Source organism: Molothrus aeneus, chromosome 32 (assembly GCF_037042795.1).
Source record: "Molothrus aeneus isolate 106 chromosome 32, BPBGC_Maene_1.0, whole genome shotgun sequence".
In the NCBI taxonomy this organism is placed as follows: Eukaryota; Metazoa; Chordata; class Aves; order Passeriformes; family Icteridae; genus Molothrus; species Molothrus aeneus.
Genome location: NC_089677.1, coordinates 1,605,422 through 1,632,258, shown reverse-complemented (window position 1 = coordinate 1,632,258; position 26,837 = coordinate 1,605,422). Strand labels below are relative to the sequence as shown.

General features: G+C 53.4%; 5 protein-coding genes across 5 annotated transcripts; all 5 read left to right on the top strand.

Annotated features, from left to right (window-relative positions):
* Positions 1–3,621: 3,621 nt before the first annotated feature.
* LOC136568396 (inositol 1,4,5-trisphosphate receptor-interacting protein-like 1) lies at positions 3,622–5,235 on the top strand. Its single transcript, XM_066568383.1, has one exon. The coding sequence runs from the start codon at positions 3,637–3,639 to the stop codon at positions 5,233–5,235; it is 1,599 nt and encodes a 532-aa protein (XP_066424480.1). The 5' UTR covers positions 3,622–3,636.
* Positions 5,236–8,851: 3,616 nt separating this feature from the next.
* LOC136568395 (inositol 1,4,5-trisphosphate receptor-interacting protein-like 1) lies at positions 8,852–10,465 on the top strand. The gene has a single exon (XM_066568382.1). The coding sequence runs from the start codon at positions 8,867–8,869 to the stop codon at positions 10,463–10,465; it is 1,599 nt and encodes a 532-aa protein (XP_066424479.1). The 5' UTR covers positions 8,852–8,866.
* A 3,654-nt stretch (positions 10,466–14,119) lies between these two features.
* LOC136568394 (inositol 1,4,5-trisphosphate receptor-interacting protein-like 1) lies at positions 14,120–15,733 on the top strand. Its single transcript, XM_066568381.1, has one exon. The coding sequence runs from the start codon at positions 14,135–14,137 to the stop codon at positions 15,731–15,733; it is 1,599 nt and encodes a 532-aa protein (XP_066424478.1). The 5' UTR covers positions 14,120–14,134.
* Positions 15,734–19,348: 3,615 nt separating this feature from the next.
* LOC136568392 (inositol 1,4,5-trisphosphate receptor-interacting protein-like 1) lies at positions 19,349–20,962 on the top strand. Its single transcript, XM_066568380.1, has one exon. It carries the CDS (start codon positions 19,364–19,366, stop codon positions 20,960–20,962), a length of 1,599 nt encoding a protein of 532 aa, XP_066424477.1. The 5' UTR covers positions 19,349–19,363.
* Positions 20,963–24,526: 3,564 nt separating this feature from the next.
* Positions 24,527–26,191, top strand: LOC136568391 (inositol 1,4,5-trisphosphate receptor-interacting protein-like 1). Its single transcript, XM_066568379.1, has one exon. It carries the CDS (start codon positions 24,593–24,595, stop codon positions 26,189–26,191), a length of 1,599 nt encoding a protein of 532 aa, XP_066424476.1. The 5' UTR covers positions 24,527–24,592.
* The last annotated feature ends 646 nt before the right edge of the window (positions 26,192–26,837 follow it).

Here is a 26,837-nt window from a genome sequence, read left to right as displayed (position 1 = left end):
TGAAGAGAGCTGTGCTTGTGAGGCTCACACCTGGTGGCAGAGAACCAGCGCTCACTAGACGGGAAAAGAAGGGAGAATGTGGGCTACAGAGAGGGAAGGGAAAACGCTGCGTAGCAGCACTATGCCAGCAGCAGCCGCAGTGTGGCCTCGAGAGCCTCCCCAGCACTGCATCCAGTTTGGCTACAAAGATCAAGGAACACGCATGAGGAAATGCTATTATTCGCCCACCTCTTTCTTTGAGTCCATTTTCCCTCTGAGAGCTTCGCCTTGTGCAGGGACGCCGATCTCAGAATCCCAGCGGAGGGAATGTTTGAAAGGACCGCTGGTGCTATCATTTGGTTCAGGGGTGCTCCAGGCAGGTCTTCCCGCTCTACACTACAAAGGATTGCGTTCCGGTCAAGGTTCTTGACTCTCTCTGGGGAGATAGACTCCACAATCCCTGGGCAAGGTTTGGGATCAGTCAATGGACGGTGTTTTTCCTTGCTTCTGCATGGGAATCCTTCAGGTCAGCATTGTAGCAACTGTGTTGGAGCTGACCTGATCTTTTTTATATGTAAAGATCTAGGTTGTTAATTTGTGTGTATATATATGTATATCTCTCCCCTGTGTACATATTATATGCGAGAAAGCTTTTCAATTATCATCTAGAATAGTAAAATATAATAAAAGCCAATAGAATAATATAAATATTGTCAACTCCATGAATTATGTAACCATTATATCATGATGAGAAATTATTCTAAAGAGTCAAACATGTAATTTTGTTTAAAGAAGGCAATATAGCCAATATTTAGTGTCTCTCTAAGTTGTGATACATATTAATGCTCTTAGGGCATTTATATCTGGAAAGATTGTCATAAGTAGATACATTTATGCATAACGCTTTTACCTTCTATATTGCATATAAGAATTTTTTTTTTATGTCGTAGTAAAGCCATAGATCGTGTCTCTGCCTTTTGGGGACACACAATTATGTTCTATAGTTAGTGCCTTTGTGCGTAGCAACCTGGAAATTTTGTTGCTCTTGATTCAATAAACTACAATATTCCAGAACCTGGGTTGTGCAAGACTTTATTGGCCTCAACTAGACCTACAGTATAGGTAAAAGCGACAAGTTGTGTATCTGGGCTTGTGAAGAGTCTCCTTGAAATTAGCCAAACTTGCAGTGCCGAATTGGTCCTAATCCGAAATTAAGTCCAGCTGCCCCCGGCCCCTGTGATGACAGAATGCCAGAAGGGCCTGCCTTGGAAGGGCCCTTAAAAATGGTCTTGTTGCAACCCTGCTGCCAAGGGCAGGGACAGCTTCCCCTAGGCCCGGTTGTTTCAAGCCCCGTCCAGCCTGGCCTGGAACACAGCTGCAGCGTGGGCAGCGTGGGCCGGGGCCTGAGCAGCCTGAGAGGCAAGAATTTCTTGTGCATCTCCAGCCCAAGCCTGCCCGCTGTCAGTGGGAAGCCACTGGGCCTGGTGCTGTCCCTGCAGGCCCTTGTCCACAGCCCCTCTCAGCTCTCTGCTGGGCCTCGTTCAGGGAGTGAAAGGCCGCAGGAAGGTGCCCCCAGAGAAGGCCTTGGAGAGCACTGGGGCCAGGAGTGTCACCATGAGGGCAGCAAGCAGGGCCTGGTCTGGCCGTCGGGCGGGAGGGCACAGGGCGGGCGCTGAGGCCCTGCCAGCCGGAGCTGGGAGCTCTGGCGTGCGGCTGGCAGAGAGCCGTGAGAGATCCGTGCAGCAGCAAGGACACGGGCTTCTAGATGTGTTAGAAAGCAGAGAAGAGCTGGAGAATGGGCGCTGAAGGAGTAGGGTGTCTCCCTGTGGGGGAAAAACTTCACGACGCCAGAGGTTAGTCCAGGGAGGACACAGAGGAGACTTGTCATGTTATTGGAATAAAGGGAGAGGCCAAGGGACATTTCCCCTTGGGGTGTCTCGATTTGTTGAGACCCAGGACAAGGGCGCAGCCTCCTTTTTTGTCCTTATTCCCAGGTGCATCACCCTCTTCCTTCCCCCACTGCCTGAGGTACTCGGAAGGTACAAGACTTCCCGAGTTGCCTACTGCATGGAGCCCCTCGGTCACTTTGATTGCAGAGGCAGGAATGGCACCATACACGCACACCACGGTTCATGCACAGCAACCAACTTTTATTGAGTGCTCTCTTCCTTTGCAGATCTGAATGCCTGCCTGGTCAGTCCATATTGGTTGAACCAGTTGCCACGCAGCCAAACAGGCAGTAGCTGCTGGGGTCCCCAACGGTCCGGGCCTGCTCCCCAACGGTCCACACTGGTTAAGTTTTCTAATTAAAGTACTTATAGAATTACTTATGCTTCAGTTACAAAATTAGGATGAAATGAAACTGTGAGGCCTTCAGTTGAGCTGTTGGCCACCACAACACCCCTCTGTTTTACGCTCCCTCTGGTTTATATATCTGTAAGCCTGTAGAAGGCACAGGCATGAAAGGAGAGGTGCTGGGGTCACCCTCTATGTAAGGTGGGCTTCCACCTGCCTAGAGCTTAATGATGGTGCTGATGGGGTTGAGCATTTTTGGGTAGGAATCAGGGGGAAGACCTACAATAGCAGCCTGTGACTCTTAGATGGCGGTTCATCACTGCAGTCTGTGTAGCTGTGCCTGTTTATGCACAGAAAGACAGACCAATCCATCTGGAAGTGGTCACCCAAAAGACATCTTTCTCATGCAGAACAATTGTACTGGCAAACCCTTTCGGGAGCAGCAAAAGGAGCGCTCTCCCAGAGGCCTGGTACACGAGTGGTTGTGGGGGGAAGCAGGAGGATGCCGTCATGCTCATCCTTAAGAAAAGCAGCAAGGCTGAAACCAAAGCGCAGCTTTTATAGTATCAGAGATTTAACTGAAGCTCAGCATGGAGTCAAGGCTTAGACTCCATGATCCTCAAGGGTGCCTTCCAACATGGGTATCTATGAGATTGCCAGTGGAGGGCAGCTGATCAGAAAGACAAGAGAAGGGCCAAGAGAGGTCCTTTGAAGAAGATTCACTCAAAGGCTGCCTTAACCGGTGCGCCAGGGCCCCTCCAACATTGTGAGCTGGGGTGGGGACAAAGCGTGGGGCTGGGCTGGCTGTGCTGTACTGTGACATCCATGACATCATGGGGCCGTGTCACAAATGGGGGCAGCTATGCAAGGCCCCAGCAGGTAACGCTGGCCCTGTATTGCTTGGGCAAGCGGTGAGTGCACACGTGGTGGGGAGGCTGGGCTGGGGACAAGGGCCGGGGCAGAAACGCTGCACCCGGGGCTGGCTTTTCCCCCTGCAGCCAGGAACAGCCCCTCATGGCACAGCCTTGGGCAGGGCACCGTGATGCTGCTGCTGCTGCTGCTGCTGCTGCTGCTGCTGCTGCTCGGGCTGCTGCTGCTGCTGCTCGGGCAGCGGAACGGGCCTGGCTGCTTGCCAGCTCTCTGGGGTCCTGTCCTTCCTGCTCCCCGATCCCTGGGATTCCCGTCCCAGCTGCCTCCCCCGGCCCTGCTGCCAGCTGCCTCCCTCTCAGCCCCTTTCAAGGCCTTCTCGCCATCCTCCTGCAGACCATGGATACCTGGGTATTGTGGCTCTTGCTCTTGCAAAGTGTAGTCCAGTACCCAGAGCCCGTGGGTGATGGCTTGGACGAGGTGACACGTCTGCGAATGGAGGTGCGTGCCAAGCTCCAGGAAGAGGAGAAGATTCGTCTGGAGCGGGAGGTGGAGCAGCTGGTCCTGGTGAAGCAGGGTCTCTTGGCCTGGGGAGACCTGCTCTGCTCTGCCTGGCAGCACTGGCAGCTCTGGGCTCCTGCTGGGCTCCTGCTCCTTCTCTTGGCACTGTGGTATATGTGGAGGAAAGGCAGCCTGAGGAGAGAGGAGCAAGGAGAAGGACACGATGGTGTAGATGAAGAGGAAGTCGAAAATGTGGATGCATATGAAGAAGACGCTGGAAATGAAGATGAGGGAGACAGTGACATGGAGGCGGAGGAAGATGACAGTGATGATGGCCACGCAGAGGATGTCGACAATGCTGCTGCGAATGAAGAACGTGATGCTGCAAATGAAGTTGGCAATGAGGCTGCCAACGCAGCAAACGTCAATGATGTTGGAAATCAAGTGGAAGAATACCGTGATGGTGCCGATAACTTTGGGAGAATCATAATGGAGCGCATACAGTGGCCTGTGTGGGACCTGCAGGAAGGACGCATGTGGACAAGAAGCCTGATGGAGCATTTTGCAATTTATTTTCGACGGGTCTTGTCCAACAGTTTCTATCCGGTGCTGCAAGGAGCCATTGGGGTGGGCAGTGCCTTCGAAGGTTGGAGTCCTCGTGAGCAGGATGTCGTGTACCAGGTGCTCATACCCATGACACCTCCCCGAGGGCACAGCTTCCACCTAGAGCTGGGCACTGCAGGGCAGAGGCGCTTGAGGAACTTCCGCATCCGCGTGCAGCAGGAGTGCACCTGCACGAGCGAGCGGCAGGGTGAGAACATGCTGTGCTTCCTGCACCACCCTGAGGAGGAGCTGAGGAGGCATCAGGATCCCAGCCTCCTTCATAGCCTGTGCACGGGCTCCTACCTGGACGTGGAGAAAACTGCCCGCTGGTTCTACCAGCTGGTGAGGGCAATCTGGCCGGCTTTGCGTGAGTCACACCATTGGCATTTAGTGCTGCTGCCCCCCAGACGCTCCTGCCAGTTCAAGGTGACCAATGGCAGAGAAAGCTACCGGATCGAGATGCTGTTTGGGGTGCGGCAAGGCAACTCAGACGTCTTTGTAAGCAGCCAGCCTAGGCAAGCCCACACCTCCAGCACAATCTGGCCGGAGAGCTACGCCGTGGCCGAGATGAAGTTCTTCAGGTACATCGCCAGGCGGGCTCCCCCTGACAGCTTGCACCTGAAATGCCTGCAGTTCTTCACTCGTCTTCAGCTGGGCTTAGGCTTCTCCACCTATACCATCAAGACCATTGTCATGCACCTCCTGAGCATCTTGCCCGTGTCACAGTGGCGCAGGAGACATTTTGTGAGGCGGCTGATGGATATCAGCGAGAGCCTGCGCGCGTGTGTGGAAATGAGACGCCTCAATCACTTCATTGTGGGCAACCAGAGGCTTCCTGAGGGGATCCGCTTGCCCCCAGAGGTCCTAATGGCCAGGTCATGCAATCTCTTCCATGACCTGGTGATGGATCCGTTTGCCCACTCCCAGGCAATGAGCCAGTACGTGGATCTGCACCATTGGTTCAAACGGATCCTTAAAAATGAACAGTGAAAGAGGTTCTCCTGCAGAGAGCTGTGCTTGTGAGGCTCACACCTGGTGGCAGAGAACCAGCGCTCACTAGACGGGAAAAGAAGGGAGAATGTGGGCTACAGAGAGGGAAGGGAAAACGCTGCGTAGCAGCACTATGCCAGCAGCAGCCGCAGTGTGGCCTCGAGAGCCTCCCCAGCACTGCATCCAGTTTGGCTACAAAGATCAAGGAACACGCATGAGGAAATGCTATTATTCGCCCACCTCTTTCTTTGAGTCCATTTTCCCTCTGAGAGCTTCGCCTTGTGCAGGGACGCCGATCTCAGAATCCCAGCGGAGGGAATGTTTGAAAGGACCGCTGGTGCTATCATTTGGTTCAGGGGTGCTCCAGGCAGGTCTTCCCGCTCTACACTACAAAGGATTGCGTTCCGGTCAAGGTTCTTGACTCTCTCTGGGGAGATAGACTCCACAATCCCTGGGCAAGGTTTGGGATCAGTCAATGGACGGTGTTTTTCCTTGCTTCTGCATGGGAATCCTTCAGGTCAGCATTGTAGCAACTGTGTTGGAGCTGACCTGATCTTTTTTATATGTAAAGATCTAGGTTGTTAATTTGTGTGTATATATATGTATATCTCTCCCCTGTGTACATATTATATGCGAGAAAGCTTTTCAATTATCATCTAGAATAGTAAAATATAATAAAAGCCAATAGAATAATATAAATATTGTCAACTCCATGAATTATGTAACCATTATATCATGATGAGAAATTATTCTAAAGAGTCAAACATGTAATTTTGTTTAAAGAAGGCAATATAGCCAATATTTAGTGTCTCTCTAAGTTGTGATACATATTAATGCTCTTAGGGCATTTATATCTGGAAAGATTGTCATAAGTAGATACATTTATGCATAACGCTTTTACCTTCTATATTGCATATAAGAATTTTTTTTTTATGTCGTAGTAAAGCCATAGATCGTGTCTCTGCCTTTTGGGGACACACAATTATGTTCTATAGTTAGTGCCTTTGTGCGTAGCAACCTGGAAATTTTGTTGCTCTTGATTCAATAAACTACAATATTCCAGAACCTGGGTTGTGCAAGACTTTATTGGCCTCAACTAGACCTACAGTATAGGTAAAAGCGACAAGTTGTGTATCTGGGCTTGTGAAGAGTCTCCTTGAAATTAGCCAAACTTGCAGTGCCGAATTGGTCCTAATCCGAAATTAAGTCCAGCTGCCCCCGGCCCCTGTGATGACAGAATGCCAGAAGGGCCTGCCTTGGAAGGGCCCTTAAAAACGGTCTTGTTGCAACCCTGCTGCCAAGGGCAGGGACAGCTTCCCCTAGGCCCGGTTGTTTCAAGCCCCGTCCAGCCTGGCCTGGAACACAGCTGCAGCGTGAGCAGCGTGGGCCGGGGCCTGAGCAGCCTGAGAGGCAAGAATTTCTTGTGCATCTCCAGCCCAAGCCTGCCCGCTGTCAGTGGGAAGCCACTGGGCCTGGTGCTGTCCCTGCAGGCCCTTGTCCACAGCCCCTCTCAGCTCTCTGCTGGGCCTCGTTCAGGGAGTGAAAGGCCGCAGGAAGGTGCCCCCAGAGAAGGCCTTGGAGAGCACTGGGGCCAGGAGTGTCACCATGAGGGCAGCAAGCAGGGCCTGGTCTGGCCGTCGGGGCGGGAGGGCACAGGGCGGGCGCTGAGGCCCTGCCAGCCGGAGCTGGGAGCTCTGGCGTGCGGCTGGCAGAGAGCCGTGAGAGATCCGTGCAGCAGCAAGGACACGGGCTTCTAGATGTGTTAGAAAGCAGAGAAGAGCTGGAGAATGGGCGCTGAAGGAGTAGGGTGTCTCCCTGTGGGGGAAAAACTTCACGACGCCAGAGGTTAGTCCAGGGAGGACACAGAGGAGACTTGTCATGTTATTGGAATAAAGGGAGAGGCCAAGGGACATTTCCCCTTGGGGTGTCTCGATTTGTTGAGACCCAGGACAAGGGCGCAGCCTCCTTTTTTGTCCTTATTCCCAGGTGCATCACCCTCTTCCTTCCCCCACTGCCTGAGGTACTCGGAAGGTACAAGACTTCCCGAGTTGCCTACTGCATGGAGCCCCTCGGTCACTTTGATTGCAGAGGCAGGAATGGCACCATACACGCACACCACGGTTCATGCACAGCAACCAACTTTTATTGAGTGCTCTCTTCCTTTGCAGATCTGAATGCCTGCCTGGTCAGTCCATATTGGTTGAACCAGTTGCCACGCAGCCAAACAGGCAGTAGCTGCTGGGGTCCCCAACGGTCCGGGCCTGCTCCCCAACGGTCCACACTGGTTAAGTTTTCTAATTAAAGTACTTATAGAATTACTTATGCTTCAGTTACAAAATTAGGATGAAATGAAACTGTGAGGCCTTCAGTTGAGCTGTTGGCCACCACAACACCCCTCTGTTTTACGCTCCCTCTGGTTTATATATCTGTAAGCCTGTAGAAGGCACAGGCATGAAAGGAGAGGTGCTGGGGTCACCCTCTATGTAAGGTGGGCTTCCACCTGCCTAGAGCTTAATGATGGTGCTGATGGGGTTGAGCATTTTTGGGTAGGAATCAGGAGGAAGACCTACAATAGCAGCCTGTGACTCTTAGATGGCGGTTCATCACTGCAGTCTGTGTAGCTGTGCCTGTTTATGCACAGAAAGACAGACCAATCCATCTGGAAGTGGTCACCCAAAAGACATCTTTCTCATGCAGAACAATTGTACTGGCAAACCCTTTCGGGAGCAGCAAAAGGAGCGCTCTCCCAGAGGCCTGGTACACGAGTGGTTGTGGGGGGAAGCAGGAGGATGCCGTCATGCTCATCCTTAAGAAAAGCAGCAAGGCTGAAACCAAAGCGCAGCTTTTATAGTATCAGAGATTTAACTGAAGCTCAGCATGGAGTCAAGGCTTAGACTCCATGATCCTCAAGGGTGCCTTCCAACATGGGTATCTATGAGATTGCCAGTGGAGGGCAGCTGATCAGAAAGACAAGAGAAGGGCCAAGAGAGGTCCTTTGAAGAAGATTCACTCAAAGGCTGCCTTAACCGGTACGCCAGGGCCCCTCCAACATTGTGAGCTGGGGTGGGGACAAAGCGTGGGGCTGGGCTGGCTGTGCTGTACTGTGACATCCATGACATCATGGGGCCGTGTCACAAATGGGGGCAGCTATGCAAGGCCCCAGCAGGTAACACTGGCCCTGTATTGCTTGGGCAAGCGGTGAGTGCACACGTGGTGGGGAGGCTGGGCTGGGGACAAGGGCCGGGGCAGAAACGCTGCACCCGGGGCTGGCTTTTCCCCCTGCAGCCAGGAACAGCCCCTCATGGCACAGCCTTGGGCAGGGCACTGTGATGCTGCTGCTGCTGCTGCTGCTCGGGCTGCTGCTGCTGCTGCTCGGGCAGCGGAACGGGCCTGGCTGCTTGCCAGCTCTCTGGGGTCCTGTCCTTCCTGCTCCCCGATCCCTGGGATTCCCGTCCCAGCTGCCTCCCCCGGCCCTGCTGCCAGCTGCCTCCCTCTCAGCCCCTTTCAAGGCCTTCTCGCCATCCTCCTGCAGACCATGGATACCTGGGTATTGTGGCTCTTGCTCTTGCAAAGTGTAGTCCAGTACCCAGAGCCCGTGGGTGATGGCTTGGACGAGGTGACACGTCTGCGAATGGAGGTGCGTGCCAAGCTCCAGGAAGAGGAGAAGATTCGTCTGGAGCGGGAGGTGGAGCAGCTGGTCCTGGTGAAGCAGGGTCTCTTGGCCTGGGGAGACCTGCTCTGCTCTGCCTGGCAGCACTGGCAGCTCTGGGCTCCTGCTGGGCTCCTGCTCCTTCTCTTGGCACTGTGGTATATGTGGAGGAAAGGCAGCCTGAGGAGAGAGGAGCAAGGAGAAGGACACGATGGTGTAGATGAAGAGGAAGTCGAAAATGTGGATGCATATGAAGAAGACGCTGGAAATGAAGATGAGGGAGACAGTGACATGGAGGCGGAGGAAGATGACAGTGATGATGGCCACGCAGAGGATGTCGACAATGCTGCTGCGAATGAAGAACGTGATGCTGCAAATGAAGTTGGCAATGAGGCTGCCAACGCAGCAAACGTCAATGATGTTGGAAATCAAGTGGAAGAATACCGTGATGGTGCCGATAACTTTGGGAGAATCATAATGGAGCGCATACAGTGGCCTGTGTGGGACCTGCAGGAAGGACGCATGTGGACAAGAAGCCTGATGGAGCATTTTGCAATTTATTTTCGACGGGTCTTGTCCAACAGTTTCTATCCGGTGCTGCAAGGAGCCATTGGGGTGGGCAGTGCCTTCGAAGGTTGGAGTCCTCGTGAGCAGGATGTCGTGTACCAGGTGCTCATACCCATGACACCTCCCCGAGGGCACAGCTTCCACCTAGAGCTGGGCACTGCAGGGCAGAGGCGCTTGAGGAACTTCCGCATCCGCGTGCAGCAGGAGTGCACCTGCACGAGCGAGCGGCAGGGTGAGAACATGCTGTGCTTCCTGCACCACCCTGAGGAGGAGCTGAGGAGGCATCAGGATCCCAGCCTCCTTCATAGCCTGTGCACGGGCTCCTACCTGGACGTGGAGAAAACTGCCCGCTGGTTCTACCAGCTGGTGAGGGCAATCTGGCCGGCTTTGCGTGAGTCACACCATTGGCATTTAGTGCTGCTGCCCCCCAGACGCTCCTGCCAGTTCAAGGTGACCAATGGCAGAGAAAGCTACCGGATCGAGATGCTGTTTGGGGTGCGGCAAGGCAACTCAGACGTCTTTGTAAGCAGCCAGCCTAGGCAAGCCCACACCTCCAGCACAATCTGGCCGGAGAGCTACGCCGTGGCCGAGATGAAGTTCTTCAGGTACATCGCCAGGCGGGCTCCCCCTGACAGCTTGCACCTGAAATGCCTGCAGTTCTTCACTCGTCTTCAGCTGGGCTTAGGCTTCTCCACCTATACCATCAAGACCATTGTCATGCACCTCCTGAGCATCTTGCCCGTGTCACAGTGGCGCAGGAGACATTTTGTGAGGCGGCTGATGGATATCAGCGAGAGCCTGCGCACGTGTGTGGAAATGAGACGCCTCAATCACTTCATTGTGGGCAACCAGAGGCTTCCTGAGGGGATCCGCTTGCCCCCAGAGGTCCTAATGGCCAGGTCATGCAATCTCTTCCATGACCTGGTGATGGATCCGTTTGCCCACTCCCAGGCAATGAGCCAGTACGTGGATCTGCACCATTGGTTCAAACGGATCCTTAAAAATGAACAGTGAAAGAGGTTCTCCTGCAGAGAGCTGTGCTTGTGAGGCTCACACCTGGTGGCAGAGAACCAGCGCTCACTAGACGGGAAAAGAAGGGAGAATGTGGGCTACAGAGAGGGAAGGGAAAACGCTGCGTAGCAGCACTATGCCAGCAGCAGCCGCAGTGTGGCCTCGAGAGCCTCCCCAGCACTGCATCCAGTTTGGCTACAAAGATCAAGGAACACGCATGAGGAAATGCTATTATTCGCCCACCTCTTTCTTTGAGTCCATTTTCCCTCTGAGAGCTTCGCCTTGTGCAGGGACGCCGATCTCAGAATCCCAGCGGAGGGAATGTTTGAAAGGACCGCTGGTGCTATCATTTGGTTCAGGGGTGCTCCAGGCAGGTCTTCCCGCTCTACACTACAAAGGATTGCGTTCCGGTCAAGGTTCTTGACTCTCTCTGGGGAGATAGACTCCACAATCCCTGGGCAAGGTTTGGGATCAGTCAATGGACGGTGTTTTTCCTTGCTTCTGCATGGGAATCCTTCAGGTCAGCATTGTAGCAACTGTGTTGGAGCTGACCTGATCTTTTTTATATGTAAAGATCTAGGTTGTTAATTTGTGTGTATATATATGTATATCTCTCCCCTGTGTACATATTATATGCGAGAAAGCTTTTCAATTATCATCTAGAATAGTAAAATATAATAAAAGCCAATAGAATAATATAAATATTGTCAACTCCATGAATTATGTAACCATTATATCATGATGAGAAATTATTCTAAAGAGTCAAACATGTAATTTTGTTTAAAGAAGGCAATATAGCCAATATTTAGTGTCTCTCTAAGTTGTGATACATATTAATGCTCTTAGGGCATTTATATCTGGAAAGATTGTCATAAGTAGATACATTTATGCATAACGCTTTTACCTTCTATATTGCATATAAGAATTTTTTTTTATGTCGTAGTAAAGCCATAGATCGTGTCTCTGCCTTTTGGGGACACACAATTATGTTCTATAGTTAGTGCCTTTGTGCGTAGCAACCTGGAAATTTTGTTGCTCTTGATTCAATAAACTACAATATTCCAGAACCTGGGTTGTGCAAGACTTTATTGGCCTCAACTAGACCTACAGTATAGGTAAAAGCGACAAGTTGTGTATCTGGGCTTGTGAAGAGTCTCCTTGAAATTAGCCAAACTTGCAGTGCCGAATTGGTCCTAATCCGAAATTAAGTCCAGCTGCCCCCGGCCCCTGTGATGACAGAATGCCAGAAGGGCCTGCCTTGGAAGGGCCCTTAAAAACGGTCTTGTTGCAACCCTGCTGCCAAGGGCAGGGACAGCTTCCCCTAGGCCCGGTTGTTTCAAGCCCCGTCCAGCCTGGCCTGGAACACTGCCAGGGATGGGGCAGCCACAGCTGCAGCGTGAGCAGCGTGGGCCGGGGCCTGAGCAGCCTGAGAGGCAAGAATTTCTTGTGCATCTCCAGCCCAAGCCTGCCCGCTGTCAGTGGGAAGCCACTGGGCCTGGTGCTGTCCCTGCAGGCCCTTGTCCACAGCCCCTCTCAGCTCTCTGCTGGGCCTCGTTCAGGGAGTGAAAGGCCGCAGGAAGGTGCCCCCAGAGAAGGCCTTGGAGAGCACTGGGGCCAGGAGTGTCACCATGAGGGCAGCAAGCAGGGCCTGGTCTGGCCGTCGGGGCGGGAGGGCACAGGGCGGGCGCTGAGGCCCTGCCAGCCGGAGCTGGGAGCTCTGGCGTGCGGCTGGCAGAGAGCCGTGAGAGATCCGTGCAGCAGCAAGGACACGGGCTTCTAGATGTGTTAGAAAGCAGAGAAGAGCTGGAGAATGGGCGCTGAAGGAGTAGGGTGTCTCCCTGTGGGGGAAAAACTTCACGACGCCAGAGGTTAGTCCAGGGAGGACACAGAGGAGACTTGTCATGTTATTGGAATAAAGGGAGAGGCCAAGGGACATTTCCCCTTGGGGTGTCTCGATTTGTTGAGACCCAGGACAAGGGCGCAGCCTCCTTTTTTGTCCTTATTCCCAGGTGCATCACCCTCTTCCTTCCCCCACTGCCTGAGGTACTCGGAAGGTACAAGACTTCCCGAGTTGCCTACTGCATGGAGCCCCTCGGTCACTTTGATTGCAGAGGCAGGAATGGCACCATACACGCACACCACGGTTCATGCACAGCAACCAACTTTTATTGAGTGCTCTCTTCCTTTGCAGATCTGAATGCCTGCCTGGTCAGTCCATATTGGTTGAACCAGTTGCCACGCAGCCAAACAGGCAGTAGCTGCTGGGGTCCCCAACGGTCCGGGCCTGCTCCCCAACGGTCCACACTGGTTAAGTTTTCTAATTAAAGTACTTATAGAATTACTTATGCTTCAGTTACAAAATTAGGATGAAATGAAACTGTGAGGCCTTCAGTTGAGCTGTTGGCCACCACAACACCCCTCTGTTTTACGCTCCCTCTGGTTTATATATCTGTAAGCCTGTAGAAGGCACAGGCATGAAAGGAGAGGTGCTGGGGTCACCCTCTATGTAAGGTGGGCTTCCACCTGCCTAGAGCTTAATGATGGTGCTGATGGGGTTGAGCATTTTTGGGTAGGAATCAGGGGGAAGACCTACAATAGCAGCCTGTGACTCTTAGATGGCGGTTCATCACTGCAGTCTGTGTAGCTGTGCCTGTTTATGCACAGAAAGACAGACCAATCCATCTGGAAGTGGTCACCCAAAAGACATCTTTCTCATGCAGAACAATTGTACTGGCAAACCCTTTCGGGAGCAGCAAAAGGAGCGCTCTCCCAGAGGCCTGGTACACGAGTGGTTGTGGGGGGAAGCAGGAGGATGCCGTCATGCTCATCCTTAAGAAAAGCAGCAAGGCTGAAACCAAAGCGCAGCTTTTATAGTATCAGAGATTTAACTGAAGCTCAGCATGGAGTCAAGGCTTAGACTCCATGATCCTCAAGGGTGCCTTCCAACATGGGTATCTATGAGATTGCCAGTGGAGGGCAGCTGATCAGAAAGACAAGAGAAGGGCCAAGAGAGGTCCTTTGAAGAAGATTCACTCAAAGGCTGCCTTAACCGGTGCGCCAGGGCCCCTCCAACATTGTGAGCTGGGGTGGGGACAAAGCGTGGGGCTGGGCTGGCTGTGCTGTACTGTGACATCCATGACATCATGGGGCCGTGTCACAAATGGGGGCAGCTATGCAAGGCCCCAGCAGGTAACGCTGGCCCTGTATTGCTTGGGCAAGCGGTGAGTGCACACGTGGTGGGGAGGCTGGGCTGGGGACAAGGGCCGGGGCAGAAACGCTGCACCCGGGGCTGGCTTTTCCCCCTGCAGCCAGGAACAGCCCCTCATGGCACAGCCTTGGGCAGGGCACCGTGATGCTGCTGCTGCTGCTGCTGCTGCTGCTGCTGCTGCTGCTCGGGCTGCTGCTGCTGCTGCTCGGGCAGCGGAACGGGCCTGGCTGCTTGCCAGCTCTCTGGGGTCCTGTCCTTCCTGCTCCCCGATCCCTGGGATTCCCGTCCCAGCTGCCTCCCCCGGCCCTGCTGCCAGCTGCCTCCCTCTCAGCCCCTTTCAAGGCCTTCTCGCCATCCTCCTGCAGACCATGGATACCTGGGTATTGTGGCTCTTGCTCTTGCAAAGTGTAGTCCAGTACCCAGAGCCCGTGGGTGATGGCTTGGACGAGGTGACACGTCTGCGAATGGAGGTGCGTGCCAAGCTCCAGGAAGAGGAGAAGATTCGTCTGGAGCGGGAGGTGGAGCAGCTGGTCCTGGTGAAGCAGGGTCTCTTGGCCTGGGGAGACCTGCTCTGCTCTGCCTGGCAGCACTGGCAGCTCTGGGCTCCTGCTGGGCTCCTGCTCCTTCTCTTGGCACTGTGGTATATGTGGAGGAAAGGCAGCCTGAGGAGAGAGGAGCAAGGAGAAGGACACGATGGTGTAGATGAAGAGGAAGTCGAAAATGTGGATGCATATGAAGAAGACGCTGGAAATGAAGATGAGGGAGACAGTGACATGGAGGCGGAGGAAGATGACAGTGATGATGGCCACGCAGAGGATGTCGACAATGCTGCTGCGAATGAAGAACGTGATGCTGCAAATGAAGTTGGCAATGAGGCTGCCAACGCAGCAAACGTCAATGATGTTGGAAATCAAGTGGAAGAATACCGTGATGGTGCCGATAACTTTGGGAGAATCATAATGGAGCGCATACAGTGGCCTGTGTGGGACCTGCAGGAAGGACGCATGTGGACAAGAAGCCTGATGGAGCATTTTGCAATTTATTTTCGACGGGTCTTGTCCAACAGTTTCTATCCGGTGCTGCAAGGAGCCATTGGGGTGGGCAGTGCCTTCGAAGGTTGGAGTCCTCGTGAGCAGGATGTCGTGTACCAGGTGCTCATACCCATGACACCTCCCCGAGGGCACAGCTTCCACCTAGAGCTGGGCACTGCAGGGCAGAGGCGCTTGAGGAACTTCCGCATCCGCGTGCAGCAGGAGTGCACCTGCACGAGCGAGCGGCAGGGTGAGAACATGCTGTGCTTCCTGCACCACCCTGAGGAGGAGCTGAGGAGGCATCAGGATCCCAGCCTCCTTCATAGCCTGTGCACGGGCTCCTACCTGGACGTGGAGAAAACTGCCCGCTGGTTCTACCAGCTGGTGAGGGCAATCTGGCCGGCTTTGCGTGAGTCACACCATTGGCATTTAGTGCTGCTGCCCCCCAGACGCTCCTGCCAGTTCAAGGTGACCAATGGCAGAGAAAGCTACCGGATCGAGATGCTGTTTGGGGTGCGGCAAGGCAACTCAGACGTCTTTGTAAGCAGCCAGCCTAGGCAAGCCCACACCTCCAGCACAATCTGGCCGGAGAGCTACGCCGTGGCCGAGATGAAGTTCTTCAGGTACATCGCCAGGCGGGCTCCCCCTGACAGCTTGCACCTGAAATGCCTGCAGTTCTTCACTCGTCTTCAGCTGGGCTTAGGCTTCTCCACCTATACCATCAAGACCATTGTCATGCACCTCCTGAGCATCTTGCCCGTGTCACAGTGGCGCAGGAGACATTTTGTGAGGCGGCTGATGGATATCAGCGAGAGCCTGCGCACGTGTGTGGAAATGAGACGCCTCAATCACTTCATTGTGGGCAACCAGAGGCTTCCTGAGGGGATCCGCTTGCCCCCAGAGGTCCTAATGGCCAGGTCATGCAATCTCTTCCATGACCTGGTGATGGATCCGTTTGCCCACTCCCAGGCAATGAGCCAGTACGTGGATCTGCACCATTGGTTCAAACGGATCCTTAAAAATGAACAGTGAAAGAGGTTCTCCTGCAGAGAGCTGTGCTTGTGAGGCTCACACCTGGTGGCAGAGAACCAGCGCTCACTAGACGGGAAAAGAAGGGAGAATGTGGGCTACAGAGAGGGAAGGGAAAACGCTGCGTAGCAGCACTATGCCAGCAGCAGCCGCAGTGTGGCCTCGAGAGCCTCCCCAGCACTGCATCCAGTTTGGCTACAAAGATCAAGGAACACGCATGAGGAAATGCTATTATTCGCCCACCTCTTTCTTTGAGTCCATTTTCCCTCTGAGAGCTTCGCCTTGTGCAGGGACGCCGATCTCAGAATCCCAGCGGAGGGAATGTTTGAAAGGACCGCTGGTGCTATCATTTGGTTCAGGGGTGCTCCAGGCAGGTCTTCCCGCTCTACACTACAAAGGATTGCGTTCCGGTCAAGGTTCTTGACTCTCTCTGGGGAGATAGACTCCACAATCCCTGGGCAAGGTTTGGGATCAGTCAATGGACGGTGTTTTTCCTTGCTTCTGCATGGGAATCCTTCAGGTCAGCATTGTAGCAACTGTGTTGGAGCTGACCTGATCTTTTTTATATGTAAAGATCTAGGTTGTTAATTTGTGTGTATATATATGTATATCTCTCCCCTGTGTACATATTATATGCGAGAAAGCTTTTCAATTATCATCTAGAATAGTAAAATATAATAAAAGCCAATAGAATAATATAAATATTGTCAACTCCATGAATTATGTAACCATTATATCATGATGAGAAATTATTCTAAAGAGTCAAACATGTAATTTTGTTTAAAGAAGGCAATATAGCCAATATTTAGTGTCTCTCTAAGTTGTGATACATATTAATGCTCTTAGGGCATTTATATCTGGAAAGATTGTCATAAGTAGATACATTTATGCATAACGCTTTTACCTTCTATATTGCATATAAGAATTTTTTTTTATGTCGTAGTAAAGCCATAGATCGTGTCTCTGCCTTTTGGGGACACACAATTATGTTCTATAGTTAGTGCCTTTGTGCGTAGCAACCTGGAAATTTTGTTGCTCTTGATTCAATAAACTACAATATTCCAGAACCTGGGTTGTGCAAGACTTTATTGGCCTCAACTAGACCTACAGTATAGGTAAAAGCGACAAGTTGTGTATCTGGGCTTGTGAAGAGTCTCCTTGAAATTAGCCAAACTTGCAGTGCCGAATTGGTCCTAATCCGAAATTAAGTCCAGCTGCCCCCGGCCCCTGTGATGACAGAATGCCAGAAGGGCCTGCCTTGGAAGGGCCCTTAAAAACGGTCTTGTTGCAACCCTGCTGCCAAGGGCAGGGACAGCTTCCCCTAGGCCCGGTTGTTTCAAGCCCCGTCCAGCCTGGCCTGGAACACTGCCAGGGATGGGGCAGCCACAGCTGCAGCGTGAGCAGCGTGGGCCGGGGCCTGAGCAGCCTGAGAGGCAAGAATTTCTTGTGCATCTCCAGCCCAAGCCTGCCCGCTGTCAGTGGGAAGCCACTGGGCCTGGTGCTGTCCCTGCAGGCCCTTGTCCACAGCCCCTCTCAGCTCTCTGCTGGGCCTCGTTCAGGGAGTGAAAGGCCGCAGGAAGGTGCCCCCAGAGAAGGCCTTGGAGAGCACTGGGGCCAGGAGTGTCACCATGAGGGCAGCAAGCAGGGCCTGGTCTGGCCGTCGGGGCGGGAGGGCACAGGGCGGGCGCTGAGGCCCTGCCAGCCGGAGCTGGGAGCTCTGGCGTGCGGCTGGCAGAGAGCCGTGAGAGATCCGTGCAGCAGCAAGGACACGGGCTTCTAGATGTGTTAGAAAGCAGAGAAGAGCTGGAGAATGGGCGCTGAAGGAGTAGGGTGTCTCCCTGTGGGGGAAAAACTTCACGACGCCAGAGGTTAGTCCAGGGAGGACACAGAGGAGACTTGTCATGTTATTGGAATAAAGGGAGAGGCCAAGGGACATTTCCCCTTGGGGTGTCTCGATTTGTTGAGACCCAGGACAAGGGCGCAGCCTCCTTTTTTGTCCTTATTCCCAGGTGCATCACCCTCTTCCTTCCCCCACTGCCTGAGGTACTCGGAAGGTACAAGACTTCCCGAGTTGCCTACTGCATGGAGCCCCTCGGTCACTTTGATTGCAGAGGCAGGAATGGCACCATACACGCACACCACGGTTCATGCACAGCAACCAACTTTTATTGAGTGCTCTCTTCCTTTGCAGATCTGAATGCCTGCCTGGTCAGTCCATATTGGTTGAACCAGTTGCCACGCAGCCAAACAGGCAGTAGCTGCTGGGGTCCCCAACGGTCCGGGCCTGCTCCCCAACGGTCCACACTGGTTAAGTTTTCTAATTAAAGTACTTATAGAATTACTTATGCTTCAGTTACAAAATTAGGATGAAATGAAACTGTGAGGCCTTCAGTTGAGCTGTTGGCCACCACAACACCCCTCTGTTTTACGCTCCCTCTGGTTTATATATCTGTAAGCCTGTAGAAGGCACAGGCATGAAAGGAGAGGTGCTGGGGTCACCCTCTATGTAAGGTGGGCTTCCACCTGCCTAGAGCTTAATGATGGTGCTGATGGGGTTGAGCATTTTTGGGTAGGAATCAGGGGGAAGACCTACAATAGCAGCCTGTGACTCTTAGATGGCGGTTCATCACTGCAGTCTGTGTAGCTGTGCCTGTTTATGCACAGAAAGACAGACCAATCCATCTGGAAGTGGTCACCCAAAAGACATCTTTCTCATGCAGAACAATTGTACTGGCAAACCCTTTCGGGAGCAGCAAAAGGAGCGCTCTCCCAGAGGCCTGGTACACGAGTGGTTGTGGGGGGAAGCAGGAGGATGCCGTCATGCTCATCCTTAAGAAAAGCAGCAAGGCTGAAACCAAAGCGCAGCTTTTATAGTATCAGAGATTTAACTGAAGCTCAGCATGGAGTCAAGGCTTAGACTCCATGATCCTCAAGGGTGCCTTCCAACATGGGTATCTATGAGATTGCCAGTGGAGGGCAGCTGATCAGAAAGACAAGAGAAGGGCCAAGAGAGGTCCTTTGAAGAAGATTCACTCAAAGGCTGCCTTAACCGGTGCGCCAGGGCCCCTCCAACATTGTGAGCTGGGGTGGGGACAAAGCGTGGGGCTGGGCTGGCTGTGCTGTACTGTGACATCCATGACATCATGGGGCCGTGTCACAAATGGGGGCAGCTATGCAAGGCCCCAGCAGGTAACGCTGGCCCTGTATTGCTTGGGCAAGCGGTGAGTGCACACGTGGTGGGGAGGCTGGGCTGGGGACAAGGGCCGGGGCAGAAACGCTGCACCCGGGGCTGGCTTTTCCCCCTGCAGCCAGGAACAGCCCCTCATGGCACAGCCTTGGGCAGGGCACTGTGATGCTGCTGCTGCTGCTGCTGCTCGGGCAGCGGAACGGGCCTGGCTGCTTGCCAGCTCTCTGGGGTCCTGTCCTTCCTGCTCCCCGATCCCTGGGATTCCCGTCCCAGCTGCCTCCCCCGGCCCTGCTGCCAGCTGCCTCCCTCTCAGCCCCTTTCAAGGCCTTCTCGCCATCCTCCTGCAGACCATGGATACCTGGGTATTGTGGCTCTTGCTCTTGCAAAGTGTAGTCCAGTACCCAGAGCCCGTGGGTGATGGCTTGGACGAGGTGACACGTCTGCGAATGGAGGTGCGTGCCAAGCTCCAGGAAGAGGAGAAGATTCGTCTGGAGCGGGAGGTGGAGCAGCTGGTCCTGGTGAAGCAGGGTCTCTTGGCCTGGGGAGACCTGCTCTGCTCTGCCTGGCAGCACTGGCAGCTCTGGGCTCCTGCTGGGCTCCTGCTCCTTCTCTTGGCACTGTGGTATATGTGGAGGAAAGGCAGCCTGAGGAGAGAGGAGCAAGGAGAAGGACACGATGGTGTAGATGAAGAGGAAGTCGAAAATGTGGATGCATATGAAGAAGACGCTGGAAATGAAGATGAGGGAGACAGTGACATGGAGGCGGAGGAAGATGACAGTGATGATGGCCACGCAGAGGATGTCGACAATGCTGCTGCGAATGAAGAACGTGATGCTGCAAATGAAGTTGGCAATGAGGCTGCCAACGCAGCAAACGTCAATGATGTTGGAAATCAAGTGGAAGAATACCGTGATGGTGCCGATAACTTTGGGAGAATCATAATGGAGCGCATACAGTGGCCTGTGTGGGACCTGCAGGAAGGACGCATGTGGACAAGAAGCCTGATGGAGCATTTTGCAATTTATTTTCGACGGGTCTTGTCCAACAGTTTCTATCCGGTGCTGCAAGGAGCCATTGGGGTGGGCAGTGCCTTCGAAGGTTGGAGTCCTCGTGAGCAGGATGTCGTGTACCAGGTGCTCATACCCATGACACCTCCCCGAGGGCACAGCTTCCACCTAGAGCTGGGCACTGCAGGGCAGAGGCGCTTGAGGAACTTCCGCATCCGCGTGCAGCAGGAGTGCACCTGCACGAGCGAGCGGCAGGGTGAGAACATGCTGTGCTTCCTGCACCACCCTGAGGAGGAGCTGAGGAGGCATCAGGATCCCAGCCTCCTTCATAGCCTGTGCACGGGCTCCTACCTGGACGTGGAGAAAACTGCCCGCTGGTTCTACCAGCTGGTGAGGGCAATCTGGCCGGCTTTGCGTGAGTCACACCATTGGCATTTAGTGCTGCTGCCCCCCAGACGCTCCTGCCAGTTCAAGGTGACCAATGGCAGAGAAAGCTACCGGATCGAGATGCTGTTTGGGGTGCGGCAAGGCAACTCAGACGTCTTTGTAAGCAGCCAGCCTAGGCAAGCCCACACCTCCAGCACAATCTGGCCGGAGAGCTACGCCGTGGCCGAGATGAAGTTCTTCAGGTACATCGCCAGGCGGGCTCCCCCTGACAGCTTGCACCTGAAATGCCTGCAGTTCTTCACTCGTCTTCAGCTGGGCTTAGGCTTCTCCACCTATACCATCAAGACCATTGTCATGCACCTCCTGAGCATCTTGCCCGTGTCACAGTGGCGCAGGAGACATTTTGTGAGGCGGCTGATGGATATCAGCGAGAGCCTGCGCGCGTGTGTGGAAATGAGACGCCTCAATCACTTCATTGTGGGCAACCAGAGGCTTCCTGAGGGGATCCGCTTGCCCCCAGAGGTCCTAATGGCCAGGTCATGCAATCTCTTCCATGACCTGGTGATGGATCCGTTTGCCCACTCCCAGGCAATGAGCCAGTACGTGGATCTGCACCATTGGTTCAAACGGATCCTTAAAAATGAACAGTGAAAGAGGTTCTCCTGCAGAGAGCTGTGCTTGTGAGGCTCACACCTGGTGGCAGAGAACCAGCGCTCACTAGACGGGAAAAGAAGGGAGAATGTGGGCTACAGAGAGGGAAGGGAAAACGCTGCGTAGCAGCACTATGCCAGCAGCAGCCGCAGTGTGGCCTCGAGAGCCTCCCCAGCACTGCATCCAGTTTGGCTACAAAGATCAAGGAACACGCATGAGGAAATGCTATTATTCGCCCACCTCTTTCTTTGAGTCCATTTTCCCTCTGAGAGCTTCGCCTTGTGCAGGGACGCCGATCTCAGAATCCCAGCGGAGGGAATGTTTGAAAGGACCGCTGGTGCTATCATTTGGTTCAGGGGTGCTCCAGGCAGGTCTTCCCGCTCTACACTACAAAGGATTGCGTTCCGGTCAAGGTTCTTGACTCTCTCTGGGGAGATAGACTCCACAATCCCTGGGCAAGGTTTGGGATCAGTCAATGGACGGTGTTTTTCCTTGCTTCTGCATGGGAATCCTTCAGGTCAGCATTGTAGCAACTGTGTTGGAGCTGACCTGATCTTTTTTATATGTAAAGATCTAGGTTGTTAATTTGTGTGTATATATATGTATATCTCTCCCCTGTGTACATATTATATGCGAGAAAGCTTTTCAATTATCATCTAGAATAGTAAAATATAATAAAAGCCAATAGAATAATATAAATATTGTCAACTCCATGAATTATGTAACCATTATATCATGATGAGAAATTATTCTAAAGAGTCAAACATGTAATTTTGTTTAAAGAAGGCAATATAGCCAATATTTAGTGTCTCTCTAAGTTGTGATACATATTAATGCTCTTAGGGCATTTATATCTGGAAAGATTGTCATAAGTAGATACATTTATGCATAACGCTTTTACCTTCTATATTGCATATAAGAATTTTTTTTTATGTCGTAGTAAAGCCATAGATCGTGTCTCTGCCTTTTGGGGACACACAATTATGTTCTATAGTTAGTGCCTTTGTGCGTAGCAACCTGGAAATTTTGTTGCTCTTGATTCAATAAACTACAATATTCCAGAACCTGGGTTGTGCAAGACTTTATTGGCCTCAACTAGACCTACAGTATAGGTAAAAGCGACAAGTTGTGTATCTGGGCTTGTGAAGAGTCTCCTTGAAATTAGCCAAACTTGCAGTGCCGAATTGGTCCTAATCCGAAATTAAGTCCAGCTGCCCCCGGCCCCTGTGATGACAGAATGCCAGAAGGGCCTGCCTTGGAAGGGCCCTTAAAAACGGTCTTGTTGCAACCCTGCTGCCAAGGGCAGGGACAGCTTCCCCTAGGCCCGGTTGTTTCAAGCCCCGTCCAGCCTGGCCTGGAACACTGCCAGGGATGGGGCAGCCACAGCTGCAGCGTGAGCAGCGTGGGCCGGGGCCTGAGCAGCCTGAGAGGCAAGAATTTCTTGTGCATCTCCAGCCCAAGCCTGCCCGCTGTCAGTGGGAAGCCACTGGGCCTGGTGCTGTCCCTGCAGGCCCTTGTCCACAGCCCCTCTCAGCTCTCTGCTGGGCCTCGTTCAGGGAGTGAAAGGCCGCAGGAAGGTGCCCCCAGAGAAGGCCTTGGAGAGCACTGGGGCCAGGAGTGTCACCATGAGGGCAGCAAGCAGGGCCTGGTCTGGCCGTCGGGGCGGGAGGGCACAGGGCGGGTGCTGAGGCCCTGCCAGCCGGAGCTGGGAGCTCTGGCGTGCGGCTGGCAGAGAGCCGTGAGAGATCCGTGCAGCAGCAAGGACACGGGCTTCTAGATGTGTTAGAAAGCAGAGAAGAGCTGGAGAATGGGCGCTGAAGGAGTAGGGTGTCTCCCTGTGGGGGAAAAACTTCACGACGCCAGAGGTTAGTCCAGGGAGGACACAGAGGAGACTTGTCATGTTATTGGAATAAAGGGAGAGGCCAAGGGACATTTCCCCTTGGGGTGTCTCGATTTGTTGAGACCCAGGACAAGGGCGCAGCCTCCTTTTTTGTCCTTATTCCCAGGTGCATCACCCTCTTCCTTCCCCCACTGCCTGAGGTACTCGGAAGGTACAAGACTTCCCGAGTTGCCTACTGCATGGAGCCCCTCGGTCACTTTGATTGCAGAGGCAGGAATGGCACCATACACGCACACCACGGTTCATGCACAGCAACCAACTTTTATTGAGTGCTCTCTTCCTTTGCAGATCTGAATGCCTGCCTGGTCAGTCCATATTGGTTGAACCAGTTGCCACGCAGCCAAACAGGCAGTAGCTGCTGGGGTCCCCAACGGTCCGGGCCTGCTCCCCAACGGTCCACACTGGTTAAGTTTTCTAATTAAAGTACTTATAGAATTACTTATGCTTCAGTTACAAAATTAGGATGAAATGAAACTGTGAGGCCTTCAGTTGAGCTGTTGGCCACCACAACACCCCTCTGTTTTACGCTCCCTCTGGTTTATATATCTGTAAGCCTGTAGAAGGCACAGGCATGAAAGGAGAGGTGCTGGGGTCACCCTCTATGTAAGGTGGGCTTCCACCTGCCTAGAGCTTAATGATGGTGCTGATGGGGTTGAGCATTTTTGGGTAGGAATCAGGGGGAAGACCTACAATAGCAGCCTGTGACTCTTAGATGGCGGTTCATCACTGCAGTCTGTGTAGCTGTGCCTGTTTATGCACAGAAAGACAGACCAATCCATCTGGAAGTGGTCACCCAAAAGACATCTTTCTCATGCAGAACAATTGTACTGGCAAACCCTTTCGGGAGCAGCAAAAGGAGCGCTCTCCCAGAGGCCTGGTACACGAGTGGTTGTGGGGGGAAGCAGGAGGATGCCGTCATGCTCATCCTTAAGAAAAGCAGCAAGGCTGAAACCAAAGCGCAGCTTTTATAGTATCAGAGATTTAACTGAAGCTCAGCATGGAGTCAAGGCTTAGACTCCATGATCCTCAAGGGTGCCTTCCAACATGGGTATCTATGAGATTGCCAGTGGAGGGCAGCTGATCAGAAAGACAAGAGAAGGGCCAAGAGAGGTCCTTTGAAGAAGATTCACTCAAAGGCTGCCTTAACCGGTGCGCCAGGGCCCCTCCAACATTGTGAGCTGGGGTGGGGACAAAGCGTGGGGCTGGGCTGGCTGTGCTGTACTGTGACATCCATGACATCATGGGGCCGTGTCACAAATGGGGGCAGCTATGCAAGGCCCCAGCAGGTAACGCTGGCCCTGTATTGCTTGGGCAAGCGGTGAGTGCACACGTGGTGGGGAGGCTGGGCTGGGGACAAGGGCCGGGGCAGAAACGCTGCACCCGGGGCTGGCTTTTCCCCCTGCAGCCAGGAACAGCCCCTCATGGCACAGCCTTGGGCAGGGCACTGTGATGCTGCTGCTGCTGCTGCTGCTCGGGCAGCGGAACGGGCCTGGCTGCTTGCCAGCTCTCTGGGGTCCTGTCCTTCCTGCTCCCCGATCCCTGGGATTCCCGTCCCAGCTGCCTCCCCCGGCCCTGCTGCCAGCTGCCTCCCTCTCAGCCCCTTTCAAGGCCTTCTCGCCATCCTCCTGCAGACCATGGATACCTGGGTATTGTGGCTCTTGCTCTTGCAAAGTGTAGTCCAGTACCCAGAGCCCGTGGGTGATGGCTTGGACGAGGTGACACGTCTGCGAATGGAGGTGCGTGCCAAGCTCCAGGAAGAGGAGAAGATTCGTCTGGAGCGGGAGGTGGAGCAGCTGGTCCTGGTGAAGCAGGGTCTCTTGGCCTGGGGAGACCTGCTCTGCTCTGCCTGGCAGCACTGGCAGCTCTGGGCTCCTGCTGGGCTCCTGCTCCTTCTCTTGGCACTGTGGTATATGTGGAGGAAAGGCAGCCTGAGGAGAGAGGAGCAAGGAGAAGGACACGATGGTGTAGATGAAGAGGAAGTCGAAAATGTGGATGCATATGAAGAAGACGCTGGAAATGAAGATGAGGGAGACAGTGACATGGAGGCGGAGGAAGATGACAGTGATGATGGCCACGCAGAGGATGTCGACAATGCTGCTGCGAATGAAGAACGTGATGCTGCAAATGAAGTTGGCAATGAGGCTGCCAACGCAGCAAACGTCAATGATGTTGGAAATCAAGTGGAAGAATACCGTGATGGTGCCGATAACTTTGGGAGAATCATAATGGAGCGCATACAGTGGCCTGTGTGGGACCTGCAGGAAGGACGCATGTGGACAAGAAGCCTGATGGAGCATTTTGCAATTTATTTTCGACGGGTCTTGTCCAACAGTTTCTATCCGGTGCTGCAAGGAGCCATTGGGGTGGGCAGTGCCTTCGAAGGTTGGAGTCCTCGTGAGCAGGATGTCGTGTACCAGGTGCTCATACCCATGACACCTCCCCGAGGGCACAGCTTCCACCTAGAGCTGGGCACTGCAGGGCAGAGGCGCTTGAGGAACTTCCGCATCCGCGTGCAGCAGGAGTGCACCTGCACGAGCGAGCGGCAGGGTGAGAACATGCTGTGCTTCCTGCACCACCCTGAGGAGGAGCTGAGGAGGCATCAGGATCCCAGCCTCCTTCATAGCCTGTGCACGGGCTCCTACCTGGACGTGGAGAAAACTGCCCGCTGGTTCTACCAGCTGGTGAGGGCAATCTGGCCGGCTTTGCGTGAGTCACACCATTGGCATTTAGTGCTGCTGCCCCCCAGACGCTCCTGCCAGTTCAAGGTGACCAATGGCAGAGAAAGCTACCGGATCGAAATGCTGTTTGGGGTGCGGCAAGGCAACTCAGACGTCTTTGTAAGCAGCCAGCCTAGGCAAGCCCACACCTCCAGCACAATCTGGCCGGAGAGCTACGCCGTGGCCGAGATGAAGTTCTTCAGGTACATCGCCAGGCGGGCTCCCCCTGACAGCTTGCACCTGAAATGCCTGCAGTTCTTCACTCGTCTTCAGCTGGGCTTAGGCTTCTCCACCTATACCATCAAGACCATTGTCATGCACCTCCTGAGCATCTTGCCCGTGTCACAGTGGCGCAGGAGACATTTTGTGAGGCGGCTGATGGATATCAGCGAGAGCCTGCGCGCGTGTGTGGAAATGAGACGCCTCAATCACTTCATTGTGGGCAACCAGAGGCTTCCTGAGGGGATCCGCTTGCCCCCAGAGGTCCTAATGGCCAGGTCATGCAATCTCTTCCATGACCTGGTGATGGATCCGTTTGCCCACTCCCAGGCAATGAGCCAGTACGTGGATCTGCACCATTGGTTCAAACGGATCCTTAAAAATGAACAGTGAAAGAGGTTCTCCTGAAGAGAGCTGTGCTTGTGAGGCTCACACCTGGTGGCAGAGAACCAGCGCTCACTAGACGGGAAAAGAAGGGAGAATGTGGGCTACAGAGAGGGAAGGGAAAACGCTGCGTAGCAGCACTATGCCAGCAGCAGCCGCAGTGTGGCCTCGAGAGCCTCCCCAGCACTGCATCCAGTTTGGCTACAAAGATCAAGGAACACGCATGAGGAAATGCTATTATTCGCCCACCTCTTTCTTTGAGTCCATTTTCCCTCTGAGAGCTTCGCCTTGTGCAGGGACGCCGATCTCAGAATCCCAGCGGAGGGAATGTTTGAAAGGACCGCTGGTGCTATCATTTGGTTCAGGGGTGCTCCAGGCAGGTCTTCCCGCTCTACACTACAAAGGATTGCGTTCTGGTCAAGGTTCTTGACTCTCTCTGGGGAGATAGACTCCACAATCCCTGGGCAAGGTTTGGGATCAGTCAATGGACGGTGTTTTTCCTTGCTTCTGCATGGGAATCCTTCAGGTCAGCATTGTAGCAACTGTGTTGGAGCTGACCTGATCTTTTTTATATGTAAAGATCTAGGTTGTTAATTTGTGTGTATATATATGTATATCTCTCCCCTGTGTACATATTATATGCGAGAAAGCTTTT

Bases quoted from the DNA above. Each gene is read 5' to 3' on its own strand.
- LOC136568395 (XM_066568382.1), top strand. From the start codon at position 8,867: ATGGAGGTGCGTGCCAAGCTCCAGGAAGAGGAGAAGATTCGTCTGGAG.
- LOC136568394 (XM_066568381.1), top strand. From the start codon at position 14,135: ATGGAGGTGCGTGCCAAGCTCCAGGAAGAGGAGAAGATTCGTCTGGAG.
- LOC136568392 (XM_066568380.1), top strand. From the start codon at position 19,364: ATGGAGGTGCGTGCCAAGCTCCAGGAAGAGGAGAAGATTCGTCTGGAG.
- LOC136568396 (XM_066568383.1), top strand. From the start codon at position 3,637: ATGGAGGTGCGTGCCAAGCTCCAGGAAGAGGAGAAGATTCGTCTGGAG.
- LOC136568391 (XM_066568379.1), top strand. From the start codon at position 24,593: ATGGAGGTGCGTGCCAAGCTCCAGGAAGAGGAGAAGATTCGTCTGGAG.